General features: G+C 58.2%; 5 protein-coding genes across 13 annotated transcripts in view; all 5 read left to right on the forward strand.

Moving 5' to 3' along the window:
- The window catches only part of ankfn1b (ankyrin repeat and fibronectin type III domain containing 1b), a 33,464-nt gene extending 32,153 nt beyond the window's left edge, over positions 1-1,311 (forward strand). For 5 of the 6 annotated variants that reach the window (XR_016117324.1, XR_016117318.1, XR_016117322.1 and 2 more), the window contains one exon: positions 977-1,114. The gene's annotated coding sequence lies outside the window, so the exon portion shown is untranslated. Of the gene's footprint in view, positions 1-976; positions 1,115-1,173 lie in introns of those variants that run through there. The other variant, XR_016117319.1, reaches the window with a different exon arrangement.
- A 259-nt stretch (positions 1,312-1,570) lies between these two features.
- nog2 (noggin 2) lies at positions 1,571-2,701 on the forward strand. Its single transcript, XM_089014983.1, has one exon. It carries the CDS (start codon positions 1,578-1,580, stop codon positions 2,214-2,216), a length of 639 nt encoding a protein of 212 aa, XP_088871109.1. The 5' UTR covers positions 1,571-1,577; the 3' UTR covers positions 2,217-2,701.
- Positions 2,702-5,294: 2,593 nt separating this feature from the next.
- On the forward strand, positions 5,295-7,108 carry LOC148887906 (uncharacterized). The gene is made up of 3 exons (XM_089014978.1): positions 5,295-5,426; positions 5,573-5,617; positions 5,689-7,108. The coding sequence occupies exons 2-3, from the start codon at positions 5,578-5,580 to the stop codon at positions 6,966-6,968; spliced, it is 1,320 nt and encodes a 439-aa protein (XP_088871104.1). The 5' UTR covers positions 5,295-5,426; positions 5,573-5,577; the 3' UTR covers positions 6,969-7,108.
- A 26-nt stretch (positions 7,109-7,134) lies between these two features.
- Positions 7,135-20,547, forward strand: ntn2 (netrin 2). Of its 3 annotated transcripts, XM_089014952.1 has the most exons (11): positions 7,135-7,831; positions 9,965-10,138; positions 10,741-10,863; positions 12,146-12,183; positions 14,300-15,439; positions 16,091-16,279; positions 17,217-17,366; positions 17,596-17,649; positions 18,292-18,366; positions 18,441-19,928; positions 20,489-20,547. In XM_089014952.1, the coding sequence occupies exons 2-10, from the start codon at positions 10,122-10,124 to the stop codon at positions 18,770-18,772; spliced, it is 2,118 nt and encodes a 705-aa protein (XP_088871078.1). In that variant the 5' UTR covers positions 7,135-7,831; positions 9,965-10,121; the 3' UTR covers positions 18,773-19,928; positions 20,489-20,547. The 3 variants fall into 3 exon arrangements, with proteins under 3 accessions (XP_088871078.1, XP_088871080.1, XP_088871079.1); XM_089014954.1 differs by lacking the exons at positions 7,135-7,831; positions 9,965-10,138; positions 12,146-12,183 and having other exon boundaries at positions 10,657-10,863; XM_089014953.1 differs by lacking the exons at positions 7,135-7,831; positions 9,965-10,138; positions 10,741-10,863; positions 12,146-12,183 and adding an exon at positions 12,197-13,324.
- On the forward strand, positions 7,826-9,947 carry LOC148887908 (uncharacterized). 2 transcript variants are annotated; one of them, XM_089014982.1, is made up of 3 exons: positions 7,826-8,138; positions 8,198-8,244; positions 8,312-9,947. In XM_089014982.1, the coding sequence occupies exons 2-3, from the start codon at positions 8,214-8,216 to the stop codon at positions 9,199-9,201; spliced, it is 921 nt and encodes a 306-aa protein (XP_088871108.1). In that variant the 5' UTR covers positions 7,826-8,138; positions 8,198-8,213; the 3' UTR covers positions 9,202-9,947. The 2 variants fall into 2 exon arrangements, with proteins under 2 accessions (XP_088871108.1, XP_088871106.1); XM_089014980.1 differs by having other exon boundaries at positions 7,826-8,244.
- Positions 20,548-22,386: the final 1,839 nt, after the last annotated feature.

Genomic DNA, 22,386 nt, shown 5'->3' on the forward strand with positions numbered 1-22,386 from the left:
GGGCAGCCTAACACCCGCGGAGGGCAGACAATGGACGGCCAGCGCCCCGCAATAAGCGGCTCAGCCCGAATGTCCCCGCCGCCCGCTGAGCCGTCTCCCCTGGCGCCCCCATTGTGGACCGAGCGCAAATTCCCTCGCACGCGTGCCGAGCGCCAACGCCACCATTTGATCTCTTGGACCGGGAAAAAAAAACACGAATTGTGCATTTTACAGCGCCCGTCCTCGAAATGGGTGCCCGGCGAGGCGACTCTCTTCACCCCGCTGGACGAATGCCCTCTCGTGACCAAGCCGAGAGACTCGCGTCGGGACAAAGCCCAAAGCGGACCGTCCCAAACCCCATCGAGGAATTGGGTTGCAAAGCTCGCGTTTTGGGGCGGGACCTCGGCCCCGCCCGCCCCGAGAGAGCAAACGCTTAGCATGGGAAAATGTGTCGCTGGCCATTTATAGCCCTTAATTGCCAGCCTATTTTGTGACCCCGGAGTTCACGGGGGCCAATTCCTGTGCAGCCCAAATCCCGATGAACAAAAATGGAATGCCAAGCGCCCCCCACACTCCCAAGGTTTCTCACATCCGTCCGTGCGTCCGTCCATCCCGGCGTCCCTTCTTTCCTCCCCGGTCGGGAGCGGCGTCTTGAAGCTATTAGCGTGCATCTCCGTCACCGGGGGGCCAAGTTGAGTCCCACTTGAAGGAGGCTCCCAGCCACCGCCGCTTTTCAGCGGCGCGAGGGGAGGGCCGTCCGGCCGCCAGGGGTTGGCCCAAAGGGCTACTGTCAATCAGGGAGAGCGGCTCGGGTGTGGGCGGGGCCCCGTGACACTTGCTCCCGTCGGAGGGGCATATTTAACTTGGGGGCCAACACCCGCTCGCTCGCAGACACGCTCACCCGCACGTCTCTCTCTCTCTCTTTTTCTCCCCTCCCTCTCTGCCTCCCTCCCTCCCCCTCACTCTCCTTCCCTCTCTCCGGCGCTCCGGCACGCAGTCGCCAGTCGCCGAGCGAGCGAGGGAGCTTCTGGCGCAGCAGAAGGAGAAGCGGGATTTTGCTGGCCGCCGTCGGCAGGACGTTTGCTCGCCATGCCTGACCAACAGGTTGTTTGCGTGGGCGCCAGGCGTTGACGAGGGCCGCTCGCGACATTTGCGTGGAATAATCGCCGCCGGCTCCATTTGGACCTTCTGCAGGGGAGCAAATGGGCTTTTGAGCGACGTCAGCGGGTTGGCCGGCTGGCTGGAAGGAATACTCCAAGCCGCTGAGGCGGGTCGCCGCAAAAAAAGGGGGCAAGGAAGGTGCGGGGGCAGAGGCAGCCCAGGGCGGCCCCCGTCGCCGGCCACCTTTCGCCGGCCACCGTTTGGCCGCGGCTCGGGGGAGGAGCCGCCGTTGTCGTCGTTGCGGCGGTAGCCATGGCGACCAGGAGGACCCCCGAGTGAATCGCAGCGGCCGGCGGAGTCCAGGCATCCTCCCGATCGCCCCCCCCAGGCCCCCTCGGGCTTTGTCCGGTCGCCGCCGCGGTGCCGTTGAGCCGGCCCGATTGATGAAGTAACGCGGCCGCGCGTGCAAAGGTCCGGCCCCCCCAACCGCGTCCCAGATGGGCGGCCCTCAGCCTCCGCTGCTGCTCTGCGTGCTGCTGTGCGTGCACGCGGGCCTGTGCCAGCACTACCTGCGCCTGCGGCCGTCCCCCAGCGACCACCTGCCCGTGTCGGACCTGAAGGAGGACCCCGACCCGGACTACGACCCCCGCGAGCAGGACTTGTCCGAGAAGAGCCTGAGGAAAAAGCTGGGCAGCCACTTCGACCCCAACTTCATGTCGGTGGGCGCGCCGGGCAACCAGTCGGCGTCGGCGGCGGCGCCGGACGTCAGGCCGCAGGGGCCGCTGCCCAACGAGCTGAGGAAGCTGGAGTTGGGCGAGACCCCCTACGGCAAGCGCGTCAAGGTGGGCAAGAAGGCGCGGCGCAAGTTCCTGCAGTGGCTGTGGACCTACACGCGCTGCCCGGTGGTCTACGCCTGGAAGGACTTGGGCTTGCGCTTCTGGCCGCGCTACATCAAGGAGGGCAACTGCTTCTCGGAGCGCTCCTGCTCCTTCCCGGAGGGGATGACCTGCAAGCCCGCCAAGTCCGTCAACAAGGTCTTCCTGCGCTGGTACTGCCAAGGCTTCCTCAGGCAAAAGTACTGCACGTGGATACAGGTGCAGTACCCCGTCATCTCGGAGTGCAAGTGTTCGTGCTGATCCTCCTGCGGACGCGGACGTGGACGTGGACGGACGCCCGCGTGGGTTGTGGACTGCGAACCGACGCGGCCACCAGAGCAAATCTATTTTTTTATCCGGCGTCGCCGAGCGTGTACAGAACCAGGACCATATTTTCACGGCTGCCCCGAGTCCACCTTTTGGATGGGAAAGCGGTTTTTTTCAACTGACTGCGATGCTGCCCACTTTTTCAAAGATATTCATATCGATATTACGTTGGGGAAACAACAATTGAAGTGAAAGATGATATCAAAGCGTGAAGCCAGCTTTCTTTTCCTTTGGGGAAGACAGTCTTGTAGAAATGGTCACATCTGTACCTTTTATTTATTATTGTAACAATTGTGAGCATAGATCAGAAGGACACAAAATATACCAGAAAAAAAAAGATGTCTACTTGAATTTGCCCCAAAAAAGACTGTACATATTGTGGTCACCTTTGGAGCAATAAAGTCCATGTTTTCATCCTGCATGTGCTTTTAGTGTATGTCCATGCCTGGGGAGTGTGTGTGTGGTGTGGGGGGGGGGGGGGGGGGGGGTTCTGCGCTCCACAGAAACGTTTCTGGTTTACGATGCGGCGCACAGCTCCACGACCGCAAAGCACAACCGGTTTGGGGGGGGGGGGGGGGGGGCGGCGGCGTTCACCCCCGGCCTTTCGGACGCGCGACCTGGCGAGGTGTGAACACAGTGGCTCAAATACGATGCAAAGGTTTCAAACGCTGTCTGGACGCCGCACGTCAGTTCCACTGGGCTCAGCATTTGGAGACCGGCGCCTATTCTTGTCTGGGCGCTAAGGGGAGGGAGGGGCTCCGCTGGGGGGTGGGAGGCGGTGCTGGCAGGGGAGGGGGGAAAAACAAAAGCCGCCAAACATTGCTTCCAACAGCGAAACATGAAAGAGAGACGAGCTCAATGTGGAATGACAAAGCGACGCAATTGCGGCTTGAAATAGAACGAAAAGCTTTGAGGCGCTGCACAACATTAAGATGCGCATTTGCGGCCTTCATTTGACACCGCCGATTGTGACGGAGCCGTGGTGGTGGTGGTGGTGGTGGGGGGGGGGGGGTCCCGCCAGTCTCGAGGGAGCCGGTGGGGGCGGGCCGCTTTCTTGACTGTCAGCTTCTTTCTGGCTGCTTTTTCAGAAGCGCGGCGGTGACTCAACGGCGCCACTTAGCCGACAGCGCACAAGCGAGCGCTTTGGCAAACGGGAAGCCAAACAGGAGCGCATTTTCCGAGCCAGCCGGGCCCGAGCGTCGCGACCTCGGCCGCAAACGACGAACCCCGAGAATTGACAGGTGGGGGGGGGGGGGGGGGGGGGGGGCATGGCCAATTTGGCACGGCCGAACTTCCTCAAATGAGCCGCCGCGAAGAGACTCCCGTCGTGGCATCCTCGCGGCCTCATTTACGACTTGACGCCATTCGGCCAAGCTTAGGCATTGAAGGGGGGGGGGGGGTGGCTCGCCGCTTTGTGAATTTTTGGGGGGGCGCAAAAGTCGTGTCAGGAAAAAGTCACCAAAGCAGCGCATTTTGGGGGACTTGAAGCTCAGTCCTCGAGGACCCCCGTCCTGCCCCTTTTCCACACCTCCCGGCAGCAACACACCCCATTTGCATCAGCCGCTTCACAGCCGCTTGATGGGCTGCTCTTCCCAATCCAATCGGGTGCGCTGTAGCCGGCCGGGAGAACTGGAGAAAAAAAAGACTATCTGGGCAACGTAGCCCCCCAGGACCCGCCCGCTGTGAGTCAGCATCGTTGAGCTTATTGATGATGACAGGGTATTAAGGTGGGGCTGGGGCTGGGGGGGGGGACTCGGACACAGAGCATACCACTTAGCACCGTGACTGACGGAATGTTGCGCAGCATCTGTTGCTTTGTGTGTGTCAAATATTAGAGAGCACTTTGGAGCCAATAAGCCAGCCGAGGGCAACCCGGACGCCGTTCAAAGGCGGTCCAACGAGAACGGCCCTGTGAGAAAGGAAAGCGTGGCGCCCGTCTCACGGATTCCGGTAAATGCGGAACCATCCGGCGTCGCGGGTACAAGGTGGCAAGTAGGGCCGCCGCTCAGTTTGGGAGCTCCTTGATGACGATGCTGAGCGCCCACAAAGGAAATGGAAGTTTCTGTTGATTGACAAGTCAACACAAGGCACGCTTCTCTCTCTTCGTCTGGACACACACACACACACACACACACACACACACACACACACACACACACACACACACACACACACACACACACACACACACACACACACACACACACACACACACACGCGCGCGGCTTCCTCATTTTTTTGGATGACATCTCAGTGGCAAAATGTTGGACTTTGTTGGGGGAGTGAGCTGTAGAGCGGGCTTGGTGACATTTTGCCAAAGACAGAGCACCCGATGTCGGATCCGAGGGGGCAGGGGGGGGGGGCAATGGGACCCAGGACATTCCTGACATAACCCCAACACGCGGGAGAGGAAGTGGGAAGGGGAGGATTTATTGGGGTCAACCCCCAGCCGGCCTCCACGCCGGAGGTGCCCACCTCCTTTGTCCCCTCCCGACCCCAAGCGACAGCCAATCGCTCGTGGGAAGAACAAGTCGCTTGACGTCGTTGAGCGCCCGCTCCCAAGGCCGCCGCCTCAGGAAGCGAGTGCCCCCCCTTCGGCGGCGTCATTTCCACCAACCGGGGTCCGCGCTTTTCTCGTTTTGAGCGAGCCGAGACGCGTCGGCCCAGTGAGGCGACACCGCCACCCGGTGGCGAGGGGGACGAATTGGGCCTTCGCCGCGGCTCTCCACAAAATGGCAAAGGGCCTCGTCGACGCCACCGGAGGACAGGAGGACAAAGGAGGACCGACGGAATCCCGAAGGAAAGGCCGAGGACGCCAGGGAGGCCCACGGCGGGTGGAGGCGACGGCCTGGTGCCCGACATGGCTTCTGTCTTCCCACTGTGACATCGCACTCCTCACGCATGTCATTATGTCATTGTCATTGTTTTGTTTCAAAGCCGTTTGGCGCCGCATGCGGTGGCGATGTCACAGAGCAACAAAGCCGGCGGGCCGCCGCCGCGAGCGAGCCCCCCTCCAGGCGCACATCCCCTCGGGAACGGCGGCGCCAGCGACTCACCCGGGCCACACGGGCACGCCACGGCCCAACATGCCGCAGACAAAACCTCGCCCGGATCACTAAAGGGCACCTCTGCACGCCAGTCGAGGTGAGCGCGTCCCAAACCGGGCGACGCCATTGGAGGCCAAGGGGCGAAGCGGGGCCCCTCTCTCGCCCCTTGCCGATGGGGGCGACCCCCTTGTTAGCTTTGCAAGCGGCACGGCGGCGTATTGACCCACTCGCTATCTCCCGTAGGCAACATGGAGGGACAAGGGGACGGACGGCACAACGGCCCCAACTGTAAGTACGCCCACCGGACGCCCCGTCAGGCCCCCGCCGGGCGCCGCTGATCCGTGTCGTCCGTGTCGCAGGCTACCGCATTCCGCTGCCGATAGGCAACGGCGCGCGGAATATGGAGACCCTGGGCCTGAGGGTCTTCATCCTCAACCAGGAGATCATCTTCTCCATCCACGCCATGATCAGGCCGCCCGACGACGACGACATGCGCGACCACGACGGCAACACGGAGGACAACGACGAGGATGAAAACGTCGGAGAGGACGAGGACGACGAGCGAGACGACGACGAGCGGGACGAGGACATCGAGCGGGAGGAAAATATGGAGGACAATGACAACATGGAGGACGGCGATGAAACGGAAGACAGCGAGGGCGACGCCGACGTGGAAGACAACGACGGCGACGCGGAGGACAACCACCACGCCGCCCAAGCCCCCTACCAGGCGGACAATAACCCACTGGACGAGGCGCACCTGAACGACGAGAACGCCGTGCTCCTCTTCCGGATTCGCGTCAGGCCCCTGCAGCACGGCGACGTCTTTGACGACATCTTCCTGGAGTTGCGCTTGGTCAACAACGACGACTTTGACGAGATCGACAACCACGAGGAAGCCAACGCGGAGAACGCCGCCGCCGACGGCTCCGAAAACGACAGCGACGACCCCGACGGCAGCGGCGACGCCCTGGAAGACGACGACTGCCACGGCGACGAGGGCTTCCGGGACATCCAACCCGAAGGCGTCCGCGGCGAGGACACGGAGGACCCGCCCGGCGGCCCCGACGCCCGCCCGTACTCGGACGAGCCCCTGCCCGGACCGTCCAGGGACAGGTCCGGCGAGGACCAGGACCCGCCCGGCGGGGGAAAACAAGTCCAGTGGTGGGACGAGTCCAACTCGGACACTTTGTCTGACAACTTTGCCGAAGAGGACGAGCGCCGCCGCGCCTCCAAGCGGCGCTCCAGCGACGGCGGCGACTCGCCTGATGACAAGGGGGGAAAGAAAACACGCAAGAAAAACTTCCTATCCAACTCGGAGGACGAGGACCGCCTCGCCTGCGGCTCCAGCGACCCGGACGCCGGGCGAGACCCGTCGGACATCGAGCGGGACCCGCCGCCCGAATTGTCCAGGAAGCGGAGGCGCCGCCAGGGAGGACCGCCTCCCGATAGGGAGAGAAAGCGCTTTCGACACGCCGACGCCTCCGACAGCGACCCGGACGACGAGCTCCCCCCGAGGGCCGCGTCCACCCCGGACGGCCATCCGGAGGACCCAAGCGGGGACGGCCAGAGGGACCTCGCGCCCTCGCCCTCCGCCGGCCCGGCGCCGACAATGGCGGCCATCGCTCGGAATCGCTGATTGGACGCCGGCCCGGGGCGCTCGAGGCCAAGGTGACGTCCGGCGGCGCCCGTGCCGTCCCAGACCCCACCCCCCACCCCCCAGCGAGGAGCCGCGCCACTCGAGCTCCGCCGATGTCGGATATCCAGATTGGAAGATTCTGATTTACATCTAAATCCACTTTTTTTTCCTTCCATGTCCCCAATGGGAGGAGGGCGCCCGAGAAGCTCCCCTCCCCCTCTGCCGATAGGCCGTCGTCGGGCCTTGACGCTTCCGGGTTGGCCAGGGGGCGGGGAGGGGGGCGCACGGGGGGCCTCCTTCAGTCGGAATGCGCTTGGACCGTCCGTGGCAAAGAAACGAGCACGTTGAAATGGACGCCAGCGTCGGCAAAGGGGGCGAGGGCAGCGTCGCGCCACGGCCCTCGTGAGTGGGCGCCGCGTCCGCTCAAAGCGACCTTGCCGCTCTTCCGTGGTCGGCCGTCAGCGACGCTCATGTGATGATGACATCATTTGCTTTGTTTAAAGCGTGTGGAATAAATTTGGAACAAAGATGGCACCATGTTTGCGCCATCTTTTCTGTCGGGATTTAGGATTTCTTTTATTGGCTTATGTCTCCGCCGCCGTCATTTTACTCACAATGTTTTTGTTGATGATCATCGCTGGTTTTTCACAGCAGGTCCCTTGCAGTGAAGGTATGTCTATCGTCACGTGGGGCGGCGGGGGGGGGGGACTGTCTCGGGCCACAGTGAGAGATTTGCTTTGCGTTCACAGAGGCCCCCCTTGATGCGATGGAGCCTGGACCTCCCTCCAAAAGGCCAACCTCAACGCATGGCTGTTTCCGTTTCCCCAGCAACGCGGGCGATTGGAAGCGCGCCGCTCTAAATGGTGAGTTCGTTCGCCGCCCGTCGCCGTGAATAGTGACGAAGACACCTCGCGCGGACGGACGGAGACGGTCCGCACTTGCCGATCGCCCAGGCAGCGACGCCCCCCACGTTTGCGGTCAACGCGATGTCATCTTGTGTGATGACACCGAGCGGCTTTTGCTCAAAGCGTTTGCGAGGTCGTCTTGCGCGCTGCGATGACGCCGACTCCAGCGGAGGCGCCCGGTCCGCCTTCGCTCAGATGGCGCCGCCACCCTCGTCAAGCCCGCAAAGGAAACGCTCGCTCTGTCAGGCGCTTCCCTCACGTTGAGGTGAGTCGCAAATGGCGTGGCGGTTTCTGTAGTTTGCGTTGATTTCTTTTTCCTTTCAGAATTCCTTCGGACGCAATGGAAGGACGGGGAGACGGCCACTGCTCCGGTACTTGACATTTTGCGTTGTGCGCTTGAGGTCAAAGGTGCTGACGCCTCTCGTGCGTCTGTTGCAGGCTACCGCATCCCGCTGGACCTTGGACGAGGCCAGGCCAATTTACGCTTTCGCCGCTTTTGCATTTCCTTGCACAGTGACGAAATTTCCTTCATCATCGAGGCGGCGCCACGCCAAGCCGAAAATGACGCCGACGAGTCCAATCCGGAGGACGTCGACGACGAGGAGGCCGAGGGCGGAGACGACGACGACGACGATGACGACGACGAGTGGCACCTTCAGGACGGCGACGGCGATGCGGTCCTGGACGACAACGAGCGACTTGACCCCTTTGTCGATCCGCGCGACCAGTACGCGTGGATCCGCTTCATTTGGCAGGTGTGGCCCCTTTCCTGCGGGAACATCTTTGAGGAAATCCTCTTTGAGTTCCAAGGCGTCCGCGAGGAAGACTTGGCCATTCGCGACTACGACGCGGCTCAGGAAAACGGCGAGGGCGACGAGCCCGACGGCGCGGCGGACGGAGCCGACGCCGAGCCGTCGCCGGACGCCGCCCGCCGTGCCTCGGAGCCGGCGGACGAGCTCCCCCTGCCCGAGGCCGGATCCAAGGCGGAGGACGTGGACCAGGAGGCCTTCCCGTGGTGGCGCGACCTAGATGACGGCTGCTCGGAGAGCGTCGAAGTCGACGAAGAAGAAAGCCACCCGGACGCCGAGCCAGAGAAGTCGCCGGCCCAAGCAGAAGAAGAGGCACAGGACGAAGGCCGCCCGCTCTCTGGTCGGGAAGAAGTCCAAGCTGAGGACGAACCTTTACCCGGACCGTCCAGGAAGAGGTCAAGAGACGAGGCCGGCCTCAACCAAGAAACAAGACGGAACAAACGCTTGTGTCGGCGCTCGGAATGTGAGGCCAAGACGTCCGAAGACTCTCTCTCGGGCGGCGCCACCGGACGCCCATGAGATGACTCGGACCGCAAAGGGATTCCGCACGGCGCCGGCAGTCCACGCCGACTCCAAAAATCGCCAAAGGAAATCCTCGCGTCGTCCCCGTGGTTGGGGGAGAGAACATGACGCCGGCGCTACTGGCGCTCGTGGGCTCCGTACATGAGCAGGAAGCTCGGCGGGCTTTTGCGCTTTGCTCTTGCCGGCGCTCTGAAAGGTACACTTGAAAGCTTTCGGATGCCTTGATTTTGGCGAGCCAGCTCGGAATTGCGGTTGCTTGGAGAAAGCGCAAATTAGCGTCTGACGGTGTCTGCTTGCTGCTTCCAACAAGAATGTGGAACTGGGAAAGGGATTGCCCCTCCCCCCCCAAAAAAAAAAACAAAAACAAAAAACAAAAAAAGAACCACACCAAAGTACAGTTCCAGTTGAAGAGAACACATCCAATTGTGTTGGATGTCGCCGGTTCTCATTCTTGTTCGGTTGTCGTTTCATTTCAATGAGTTCAAAGTCGTTGACACAGCAGCTTTCACATTTAATATTTGCCTTCTGTTTGCTGTTTTGAGTAGAAGATTTTTTTAATGGTAGCGTGCTCGAAAGTGAGTTCCCCTTCTCCAATAGCTCTTTGATCTTCATCTTTTGTACTTGACGTACAGCACTGCCAAAATAAATGCATTTCAAAAGAACGCAGAAAGCTTGTGCAGGACATGAATTGCCAAGGACGAACAAACAATGTGGGCCGTCGTCGTATTCAGGAATTTTGCTTTTGCTTTGTTGTCCGCAGGCGATCGGGAACCAACGTGGCCTTGCAAACGTCCTGTGGACATACATGATCAGCCCCCTCCAACGAAACGATTTTGCGCCTGATAAACATCGTACGATCGAAGCAATACTCGTCATTCGGTTGGAGAGTCAACTCGCCTCTGTCGTTCGTCTTTGAGATGACGTCAAGTGGGAGGTGAGTGATATTAAAGACGCGGCCGCCAGGGAGCGTCGTTCGCCCTTCAATCTCCTCGGAAGGTCATCTTCGTGTCCAGAGCTCAGCAACGACCCATTAAAAGTACTCTTACTTTGGTATAATATTACTCAGGTAAACTTGAACCCCCAATTTGCAACAGATTTTTTTTTTTTACCGTCAACGTTCCTTGTTTGGTTTGCCCATGTTAATCACAGATGCTGACATTTGCTTCACTATCAAAATACTTAGGAATACTATGCAGAAAAAAATATTCTGTGACTATAAAGTGTCCTTGAGAGTTTTGAAAGGCGCTTATAGATGAAATGTATTACGTATTATTACAAATTGCTTCTGACCAAATTGAGGAAACATCACACGTCCTTCCATCGTGTTGGCGAGATCAGTCACGTGACAATTGGCGCCTAAAGTATTCGACCGACTTTGGCGACATTTTGTAACCCGTCCAAGTTAGAAGAAGATTGTCATTTTTAAACCAGTCTTCAAATAAGCGTATTTTGCGCTAAACCCACTCGAGGTAAGGTCTATTCAATGTAAACCTAACAAGAGTAGCTCACGTCATGACGACCGACTTGTGGCAACAGGGGGTGCCAACGACGAGGAAAAACAAAGATGGCAGCAAGTTGGCTTTGGTTTCCCGGAACGGTGTCCATTGCGGGGTTCCCCGTCTTGGACGCTTCAAGTGGGCCGACCAGCTGGATTCCCATGTGAGTCTGTCTTTTTCTTTCTTTTTGTCACAATCGCTTCGACCTTTCTCAACGCCAATTTCAAGAGCTTCGTGGCGCAATTAACGTCTCACGGCTGCTGTTGAGGCGCAACCGCGCGTGACACACTGAATGTCGTGGCTCTTCTGATTTGTTTTATTTATTGCCAGACATTGTTTTTTTTAAAGCCATCCCTGCTTGGAAAACATTTCAAGTGTCAACCGACGTCTCCGGACAAGTTGTGTCCATCATTTGTAAAATGGCTTCCAATGACTTCTGCTGAGTGTATTTTACAAAGATTCCATCACATATAACTATATTTTACGATTTAAGACTCGCGCTGAACATTCAGGAAGTCTTGTTTTTGAGTTTGTGACGAGTCCTCATGTCAAGACACATTGTAGCAGTCCTTCATCACGTCAATGTATTTTGCTGTACTGTTTATCTGAAAACCTTGATGTTACATCCAAAATCCGCCAGCAGAGGGAGGCCAAGCGCCATGAAAGGAATCTATCAGCCTGTTTCATTCCTCACGGGAGCTGGTCGCCGTTTTTGGGTGCCGCATTCCCCCCTGCCTCAAAATGACACGGAATAAATTATTTAATCGATTGCAAACATGTATGCTTTCCTCTTCAGAACTATTTGAATCATACGATGAGCGGCTCCAGCGGCCGGCCACGGCTGGAGGCTCGCCTTAATCGCTTGAATGTTCAGGTTCCCCTTGCGGGCTCCTCGTAACAGCGGAAAAGTCTCTGCACTCCAAAAAGTGGGGGTTGGGCCTGGTGGTGTTGCGTGCGCTTTCACTTGACAAAACGGCACGTTGCTCCAAACGCTCGTTGTGCTTTGGTGTGTGATGGCGGTGACCGCTTGTGGCTTCCCGGCATCACTTGAATTAGTGCGCAATCAAGTCAAACGTGCACAAAACGCATGGAGAGTGTCATTGGAATATTTGCTGCCCCTCCTTGCGCGTGCGCACGCACACACACACACACGCACACGCACGCACGCGGCCCCCTCCCCTCCCGCACATGCTTGAGCAAAATGTGTGTTTGATTTGAATGGGGAGTAGCCTCAGCCCGGCTCGCTTTACAACATATGGACCACTTCTCACTTCTCAGTTGGGTCGAGGCACGCTTGAGCCGAGTGAGAGAGGGCGGGTAGGGTAGGTGGGGGGGGAAGGAAAAGCAAACTGTTGTACATTTTGGCCGTGGACTAATTTTGAAAAAGTCGCGACGGAGGGCCGTTTGGGCACTGTTGCTTTCTTGTTCTTTTTTTCATTCCGCAGGACATCCCCGAAAGGCCCACTTGAGCGGATCCACTCGGGTGAGTTCCATTTGCCGATCGTGTCGACAAGCGTGACCTATGACCGCTTCCGTGAGCCCGTCCGGAGGTTTCAAAGAAGCTTCTTCCCCGGCGAGCTCGCGGGTGCCCGTTGACGGACAGGTGTCACTCTCGCTGGTGGCGGGAGGCGTGCGGGCGGGGGCACTCGCGACCTTGTCCCGAGGCGCAAGCTTGGTCAAAAGCGAAAGCCAGAGTCTTTTGTCTTGCCACATTCACCGGCCGAGCGCAGTTGAAAGGAACAAAGAAACATTGGAGCGAGCGCACGTCCCTCACTATGGACGCTCGTCTTCTGTCCCGTTTGCAATTCCACTGAAAATGGGCCGTCCCGTTGGGCGTTTCCGGAAGGATGCCCCCGCGCCCGTTTTTTGTCACGCTGAGACGCAGATGTCCGTCCGTCAGGGAGCCCGCGGCGGCCCAGAATGATTGGTCCCCCGCCAAACGTCTTTCTTCTCCCGCCGCGGCTTTAGCAGAAAGGGAACCGAGCGCAGGCCGCCGCACTCCCATATTTAGTCATTCCAGTCACGGACGCGCACCACCGGGCCGTCCACCTTAATCCCGGCTCCCCTCGCCGGGATTTTCACGCGTGGCCCCCCGCACTCCCTGCTTGTCCGCTTTGCGATTCCTTTTCCGAAGCTCTTCCCCTTCCTTTGCTCCTCTGGGCTTCTCTCGCGCAGTTGTTGCTCAAGCCTGGCTCGCTCGCTCGGCCCTTCTGCGTCTTGGCTCCTTTCCAGCCGACTTTCAAGAAAGAGCCTTTCTCCCCCTCGGGGGGGCCTCTGCCTCCTTCTCTCGTTCGTCTTGGATGGAGCCTTTGCGGGCCCGCATGCTAATGAGTCGGCGGTCCCGCCGGTCGCCCTCTCTGTGCTTTTCTGCCTAGTTTGAACCTGACTTGGACATCGTCAACGTCGCCGTCGTCTTTTCTGTCCCAGTGGGGACGGCTTCCGGCACCTTCGGCAGACGCGCCGATGGCATTTTAGAGCGCTCGGAGAGGCTTGAATCATCGAGCGCTTGAAGGCTCCTTGAATCAATGTGATTTTGTCACGCTTGGCAGCCTTTTGAAGAACACTCTTGAGAAGACGAAACTTGACGAGGACTTGTTTGAAAAGAATTGTCACTCTGATTGGAGGTGAGGTGAGGTGAGGAACCAAATGTGTCACGGCGCACGTTGAGTTTCATTTTGAAGCCGCAAGGAACAGCGGCTCTTTGTCGGCTCTTCGTGGCATTTTCCCCTCCCCCCCCACCCCACCCGTTGCTTTTCCGAGTGCGGCTAAATGCTCCCCTTTCCCATTCCGCTGTTGAATTTTGTTCAATCCCTGGACCCCTTCACACATAAGAAGAAGAAAAGGCCGATCCGTTAGCATCTCTCTGCGCTTGGCTAAAGTGGATGGAGAGGCCACCTTTTGTCCTTGGCGGGATCACGAGGGATGCTGTTGTGCGAAGCGGGCGGGTGTGGGCGAGGCGGGCGAGGCGCAGGTGGCGCCACCGCTTGCTTCATTGCGCTTGAAGACGTGCCACACAAAGAAGGGATGCGCTTCCCTTCGCCGACCCCTTCAGCCGTCAATTTTCAAAGCAGCCACCTCGAGACTCGCCACCGCGGCTCGGAGAAGGCGGATTAGGGAAGGGAAGGCCCCCTCTTCGTCCCCTTCTCTGTCCCGCCCCCTCCCATTTCTTTCTCGGCTGCAGAAATGACGTCACTCAGGTCGTGCCATCCAGACTCTTCTTTGAAGGCGCCTCGCTCGCGCACCGCGCAAGATGCCGAGCCTCTTGGAAGAGTCGCTCCAAATGGACGTCTTCCAACAGGGTGTCCGGCGCCGGCGGAGGAGCAGTTTGGCTTTGCGAATTCTGCCTCGGCTTGCCGAAGGACTCGTTTATGCCCTTTGCGTGGGTGACAATCTGGCCCGGGAAAAAAAAGGACAGTGTTTCCTGGGGTTCGAGTGTGACCAGAATGGACCCCCTCCCCTCCCCAGCATCCGGGTGTCAGACATGAGTCAAATGATAGTTCCGCCTTGACCGAGTGTCGTGATTTCCTTTTGTGCTGACCCTCTGAGTTGGACCCCCCTCCCCTCCCGTCCCCTCCCGCGTTTGTATCTGTCTCTTGCAGGGAGGGGCCGACGCGGTGGGTCGCCGGGTCTCCGTCCTCTGGGCCGGAGAGATTTGAGCGAGTACTTTGGCGCGTCTGCTCAATCTGAGGAAGCGTGCGCGGGTGGGTCGCCGGGCCCTCGGAGCAGAATGAGGGGACCCCGGTGGGCGTACCTGCTGTGCCTGTGCCTCCTGGCCCGTCGGGCCCCCTCGCGCGGTGCCGGCAGCCCCTTTGCGGCGCAGCAGACCCCCGCGGACCCTTGCTACGAGGACGACGGGGCCGGCGCCGCCCGCCGCTGCATCCCCGAGTTCATCAACGCCGCCTTTGGCAAAGAGGTGACGGCGTCCAGCGTGTGCGGGAGCCCGCCGTCCCGCTCGTGCGGCCCGGCGGCGCCGGCGGGCAGGTGCCGCGTCTGCGACGCCGCCGACCCTCGGCGCTCCCACCCGCCCTCCTACCTGACGGATCTCGACTCGCCGCACAACCTGACCTGCTGGCAGTCGGAGAACTTTGACGGCCGGCCGCGCGACGTGACGCTCACCCTGTCGCTGGGGAAAAAGTTTGAGGTCACCTACGTGAGCTTGCGGTTCTGCTCGCCCGCCCCCGAGTCGCTGGCCATCTACAAGAGCATGGACTACGGCAAAACCTGGACGCCCTACCAGTTCTACTCGTCGCAGTGTCGCCGCGTGTACGACCGGCCCAACGGCGCCGCCGTCACCAAGCGGAACGAACAGGAGGCTCTGTGTAGCGACGCCCGCGCCGGCCCGCGCCCGCCCGGCGGGGGGCTGGTGGTATTCAGCACCCTGGACGGGCGCCCTTCCGGCAAAGACTTTGACGGCAGCCCCGTCCTTCAGGACTGGGTGACCGTCACCGACGTCCGCGTGGTCCTGGGTCGGCCGCGGCGGGAGGGCGGCGGGGGGGCGGAGCCGGAACCGGCGCCGGCCACCCCCGCCCCGCCGCGCTTCTACGCGCTGGCCGACTTCCAGGTGGGCGGCAGGTGCAAGTGCAACGGCCACGCGTCGCGCTGCCTCGCCGACCGGGGCGGCGAGCTGCTGTGCGACTGCAAGCACAACACGGAGGGGCCCGAATGCGACCGCTGCAAGCCCTTCCACTGCGATCGGCCCTGGCAGAGGGCCACCGCCCGGCAGGCCAACCAGTGTCTGCGTGAGTACCTTTGCTTCTTTTTGACAACCGTCCCCGTACCCCCATCCCCCTCCTTTAGGGAACTCCCCCCCTTGTCCGCTTCGGCCGCGGCTGAATCCGCTTGATCGACAGTCTTCCCGTGCGGAGGTGAAGCCATGGCATTCCTTTATTTTTGGGGCGCGGGCGACTCCGCGCCATATATTTGAGTCGGGCCTCAATTGGAAACAAATTGGGCGGCGGTGTCACCAGATGGAATTGGGAAATAGTCTGGGAATGTGCTTCCCCTCCCCCTCTCGCACTCCACCCCCCACCCTGATTTTTGTTCCCTCCCTTTTGCAAAAACCTAGCAGCCTCGTTTAGCCGGCCTGCTAACCCTAACCCCTCCCCCCTCCTTTTTTTGTGCATGTAGATGTCACGTTGAGCTCTGGCGACGGCCGGCAGCAATCACGTGTATTATTAGTTGGGCCTATCAAATAAAGTGAGGGCGGCGGTATCGCTTTGAGGATGTTCCTTTGAAGCAAGATGAGAGGCGGCATTTCCATTCCTTCCCGCGAGGGGAAGCCGTTTGGAGTGCGGCCCTTGTACCTCAAGGAATGGCGGCGCGTGCCAACTTGAGCTTGTTTGTTGTGTCCGGTCGACTGACCCGCTGTCTTTTTTTTCCTCCCCCCGCAGCGTGTGAGTGCAACCTGCACGCCCGCCGCTGTCGCTTCAACATGGAGCTGTACAAGCTGTCGGGGAGGAAGAGCGGAGGCGTGTGCACGAACTGCCGGCACAACACCGCTGGCCGTCACTGCCACTATTGCAAGGAAGGCTTCTACCGAGACGCCGGCCGAGCCATCGCTCACCGCAGGGCTTGCAAGGGTAAGGAGGGGTTGGGGGGGGGGGGGGGGGGGGGGGGGGGCGCAGATGCCCCTTGTTTCCCTTCATTATTCTGTGTAAAACTGTCTAGTTTTGGTCTTATTGTTCCGGACTCCGAGCAAAAATCTTTTTCAAGCCAAAAAGCGATGCGCCTCCTCACTTTTCCCTCCTATTTCCGATCCCGCTTGATGATCGTCTCTTGCGTTGTGTCGCCTGACGTTGTCATGGCGTGATTTTCCTCCGTTGCGGTGGGGAGCGGCGGCAAGCGAATCGATCGCCTTTTGCTTCCAGACAGGCGACCTTTCCGGCGCCGGGCAATGCATCCAACCTAAGGTGTCCGTCCTTCATTCCCATTTGCTCCAACCGGAGATGCTGCAGCCGCAATTTGCCCAGCTAATGCAGCCAACTGCGGCATTGATATTATTTGCAAATCAGAATCAGAATCAGAATACCTTTATTGGTCCCACAATGGGGAAATTTGCAGTCCGCAGCGGCAATTGAAAAGGGAAATAGAAGAAGAAGTGAAAACATTTTCTTTTTGGAATGAAAGCGGCTGCCGTATTTTCTTTTTGGAGTGAGAAAAGTCTGCTCGGCAAACGAGAACTCCCAACGCGACGTCTGTCGCAGCTGCAGTCACGCAGGCTTGAGAATTCATCAACATCTGAGGACTTTTTATTGCTTCTTAACTGGCCCGTGTAGCCCCCCGCCCCCCATAAAACCTCAGGAAAAGAAAGGGAAGGGGACGAGATTGACACCCCAATCTCCCTTGTGACCTGCTGACGGCGGTTGGCAAAGCCTCTGAACCGGGATGCCTTCGGAACCCGACCCGAGTCCGTTTGCGCTCTCGACGTCGTGCCCTGGGAAGCGTCCGTTTCGCAGCCGCTCTGCATATTGCGCGGAGAAGGTCACTTTCTTTCCCATCTGTGCTCCACCACCTCAGCCTGCGACTGCCACCCGGTCGGAGCGGCCGGTAAGACGTGCAACCAGACCACGGGTCAGTGCCCCTGCAAAGACGGCGTGACCGGCGTCACCTGCAATCGCTGCGCCAAGGGGTACCAGCAGAGCCGATCCGCCGTGGCCCCCTGCATCAGTGAGTGACCGGACGACAAACTGTCTCTGAAATGTACCGTCGCGCTGCCGCACGTTGCCGCACGTTGCCGCCTGGCAGCTCCTGAGCGGATGGCCAACAAGCTCGGAGAAAAGAACCAGGGTGACCGATGGCCGACGTCGATCGGTGATCTCCGTGTTGAGTTTGGGTGTGACGCGACATCACTCCAAGTTGCCCTTTGATGTGTGGACTTTTTTCTTGTCTTTTTCAGAGATCCCCGTGCTCAAGCCCACAGCGGTGGCGAGCAGCACAGAGGAGCCAGCAGGTGGGTGTCCGCCCGCTCGGGTGAAATATTCATGGAAGGTTCTTCACATGCTTTGGCCCAGATACAATCCCCCCGCCCCCAATTCCCGTCTCGGAGTCCCAAAGTCCTCTGCCAAGTGTCCTCGAGCGCGAGCCTCGCGGTGTTTGAAAGCGTGGCCGCAGCTCAAACGAGGCGGCCGGCCGGCCGGCCCACAGAGCGAGACGCGATTGGTTTCACTGGATAAAGTGACGAGGGAGCTTTTTGAGGCACTTTTGCCAATCGACTTGGGAGGACGCGTTTGCCTTCTCCCTCAAACCTCTCGGCTCTCCGCCCAGTTAGTTTGCCCTTCTCGGTCCGTGCGGATGTGCGAAACGGCGGTTGGCCATCTTTATTCGTCTGTTGCAGAGCGCGCTCTCCAAGGCGGAGCCCTGCAAAAATCAACCAATGAGTGAAGATAAAACCTTTGACCCGGGCCGAGAGTTCGCGCGGTCACCTCGCCGTTCGACAGAGATTGTGTGTGTGTGTGTGTGTGTGTGTGTGTGTGTGTGTGTGTGTGTGTGTGTGTGTGTGTGTGTGTGTGTGTGTGTGTGTGTGTGTGTGTGTGTGTGTGTGTGTGTGTGTGTGTGTGTGTCCCAACCCTTACCGTCACCATTTATTTTGTAGACTGCGAGTCCTACTGCAAACCCGTGAAGGGCAGCTTGAAGATCAACATGAAGAAATACTGCAAAAAAGATTACGGTAAGTGCGGCTCGGCGCCACCTCTGCAGCCATGGGGGGGGCTGACCCTCGTCTGTGGTCCCGCACGTCCTCAGCGGTGCAGGTCAACGTTGTGGACATGGAGACGGTTGGCGACTGGGCCAAGTTTTCCGTCCACGTCGCCTCCGTGTACAAGAGTCGCGGCGAGCCCTTGAAGCGAGGGGACAACTTCCTGTGGGTGCGCACGAAGGACCTGGCTTGCCAATGTCCCGAGATCCAGATGAGTCAGCGCTTCCTGGTTATGGGCGGCGCCTCGGGAACCGCCGACCCGGCGGCGGGGCTGCTGGCCGACAAGGACAGCCTGGTCATCCAGTGGAGGGACGTTTGGAGCAGGCGACTGAGGAAGTTCCAGCGCAAAGAGAAGAAGGGCAAGTGCGGCAAAGCGTGAGGATGCCGCATTGGCTCCGCATTGGCTCCCTACCGACCTACTTTGAAGGACCTACCTTAGTTTGTGTATCTTGGACCCTTCTTTTCTGTTGTATTCTTCCCACCTTTGCACCGCTAATGGTTTGCCTTCCAAAGGGACCGCGAGGAAAGCTCTGGCGCGTCGGCCAACCGAGACGCCATTTCCGCCCTCGGTGACGTCCGCGGAACTCGCCGCTCCTTCCCAAAGGATTTTAACTCGCCACCAAGGTAGACACTTTGTTGTTTTGTTTGTTTGTTTTTGGTAGCAGGCGCCAGCGGGAAGAAACTTCTTTTGCAACAAGGTGTTTTTTCATCCAGTCTTTGGAGGAGGGGCTCATGCGAGCTCACTTTTCCTTGGCCGGCTTCTCGCGCGTGACAAAACAACGTTTGGACGGCAGCTGGAAACATGGTGGTGGCTCACGTTTGTCATCTTTGCCAGTCTGGCTCCGCTGCCAGTCGTTCTCTTTTTGGAATGGCAGGCTTGTCGCCCTGAGGGGTGAAATTCAACATCTTGTCAAATGCAGAGAAGCGGGATCACCCCAGAAACGGTGCCCTCTGCCAAATGACGTGTCGCAATGGTGACGCACGCGCCTTTGAGTTTGGAGGCGAGGCGCACCCGCTCGAGAAAGCGCCGTGCTGTCCGTGTACTCCTGCGGATGCGTTTTCCTTTTGCCGTCCGATGTGGCGGGGGGAGGACGGACGGCCGGCCCGTAGCCTGCGCTCGGGTTCTCCGGCCCGGTCTGAGCATGCGCTTTTCCCCTTGAGCCAAACAACCGCTGACTTTTGCTTGTAAGTGCCACAAAAATGAATAAATTATTTGTCAACGGGCTGTGTGGCGTGTCGGTCTGGTGAAGAGCGAGCCGCCCAAATGCGCGACACGGGTGTTGCCGCACGGGGTGGTCCTTTGGCGCCTTTCTGCCCCCGGTGAGGGACTCCCATCCAGGAGAGCTCCAAAATGAGAAGGTTTGCTCCTCCTTTCTTTCTTCTTTCTCTGTGTTTTGGCTCGGGTAGTTCCCTCTTTCTCCTGTAGGATTCCTTTCCGGCTACACTTGATGGGAGTTGGAGTGAGTGAAGGAACCGTGAACACGCTGCAAACGTGGCTGCTGTGAAAAGCATCGGTGTCAGAGCTCTACTAAAAGGTAAGCGGTGATTTTCTTTGACAAAGCCACCAAGTTTTGGCTGGACTTTTTCTCGCTTTCCTTCCTCTTGAGGGCCGCGATGGCGACAGGTTGCTTGATCGAAAAGGTCAGGCGGTGGTCAGGTGGAGGGAGAGCTTTCTTCAAAAACGTGGACTTTCATCTGGAGATATGTGCAACATACTTTACAACTTTATTGGAGTGTCCGTTTTTAGTCTTTGTTAGAATTTGGAAACAAATGTGAAGGAATTGTCCAATCTTTGACACCATAAGCTGCCAGCGCAGCTTGGTTGCTTTTCAATTCCCGCTCGGCTTGAAACTTTCGCCGCCATTTTGGGAGGCTGTGCGTGCCGTGCCATCCGAGTTTATTTCTTTACCCCCCCTCCCCCTTCCCCCTCCACGCTGCACGTGTGAAGATCTGAATACCTCTGCAAGTGTGTGTATGCGTGGCCAAACAAAGATTGAAGCCGTCCGTCCCCTTTGGAAAGCACAAAAATGTGGCAAGTCATGTTGGTGAATGTTGCGCGCTTCCGCTCTGACGTGGATCTGTTGTTGGGCCACAGGTCGTCTTGGCTGTGAGTGCAAACAGCTGCCGCTCGCGCATCTGTCAGGCTTGAATTGATGGAAGCATGTTGCGGTATCGCCTGCGGAGGAAGAGCCGACCGACCGTGAGGACCCGAACGCCCCTTGTCGGACCAGACTTGTGTTTGGCCGCTTTAGTGGCTGGGATGTCGCTCACTTTATTGACATGTTTGGAAAGATCACGTTCACAACAGCGCCATGTGAGGGAAAATCTTTTTACGGTGGATTAAAAAAAATATATATATATATATATATATATATATATATATATATATATATATATATATATATATATATATATATATATATATATTTGTGTGTTGATTTTGGAAATAAGAGTGAAAAACAAGCGCCTGAATGAAGCGCAAAATGTGGCGCTGGGTCGCCGGATTCCCCGGAGAGGTCAAGGGGCGACAAGTGCCCTTTTGTCTGATTCACGGTGTTTGCTTCGCTCGCATACTTGCTGCCTGGCCTTGATGAATCCCAGCATCCTCGTAAAGCCAACGCAAGCCAGCGCGAGCTGTTTGGAAATTGCTCCCAGCTCGCCGGCAGATGTCTGGGAACCAAAAGAGACGCGCCCGATGAGAAGCCGACTTCCCCTTTCACCAGCTTGAACTCGCAGTTTCCTCGTCGTCCCGCGCAGCAAAAACATTTGACGTCGACTGATATGAAATGTTGTCGAGGTTTGTTTCCATCATGAAAGGTTTGAGTGGATGAGTGGACACACCCCCCCTCACCCCCGGCATTGGATGACCATGACTTGATATTTCTTGACGTAGAAATCCCTCTCATCACGCGATTTCCCTCCGCTGAGATTCAGCGGGTGGCTTGATTGTTTTCATTTGGGCGGGTTAACTCGGAAAAGTGATGGTATGTGAGCCGCCGAAGATCTGCTTCACATTTACCGTGCCGTCATTCCAACCTTCTTGCGGTTTTTGTTTGTTTGTTTTTTCTCCCCAGAAGAGGCCCGTGGAATGGACGTGGCCCGAGCGTCGCCCCCAAACGGTGGAAATGGGATGACATCGCCGGAGTTTGGAGCGCCGCCCGCTGTTTTTGCCGAGTCCCGATCCACTCGGCTCAATGCGAGCAAGGTGAAAGGTCGCGTGTATCCTCCGTTCTCTGCCTTTCCCGCCGGGAGCCCTGCCACTTGAATTTTCATTCCTCGACCTGTGGGCTATCACAATAAGCTTTTATTTTTCCCGCCGTGTCCAAGCGGAAGCGGCATTCCTGGGAATTAGGCTCAAATTCACTCCGCCTCGGGTGTCTTGCGGGAACGAGGCCACCCGGGATTTCTTTGCGCCGTCTGCCCACCGCATCAGATATTGTCGCCCCGCCGTTGAGTTTATTTCTCAAATCTTGCAATCCGCCCATTGCTGACTGACCTCGGAATTGAACGGCAAGTGATCACGGATCTTGATCTCTCCTGGCGCAGACCAAGAAAGAAAAGTTACCCGCCCGAGGGAGCCTTTCCCAATCAAATTTAGGCACCCCCCCCCCCCCCAAACAACGTTCATAAAAAAAAGTAGAACATTGGTTGATTTGAAATGTGGTTGAGCGTGGGCTTCCCCTTTGTTGTTCCACACTTTTTGGGACAAAATATTTGAATGCTGGCATTCAAAAACTCTTGGTCATAATGGTTTCTTATGCCAAGGACATTGTGGAAAGCCAAGTGAACAATTCCAATTGTCGATGAATAGAAATCCTGCACAGAAAAGAAAAGTGCATTTTCTCGACTTTGCTCGTGGAATACGGTGCGACAATTTCAAAGCTGGATTGAAATTGGCTGTCCTTTGCCGCCAGCTGACAGACGGCAGGCCAGTAAAAGCAGCAGCGGCGCCGTGCGAGATTCCCGCGGAGGGCCGGCACGCAGGCCGGGAGG

This window comes from Hippocampus bargibanti, linkage group LG15, assembly GCF_051943395.1.
Source record: "Hippocampus bargibanti isolate YZ-2025 linkage group LG15, ASM5194339v1, whole genome shotgun sequence".
NCBI classification, from domain to species: Eukaryota; Metazoa; Chordata; class Actinopteri; order Syngnathiformes; family Syngnathidae; genus Hippocampus; species Hippocampus bargibanti.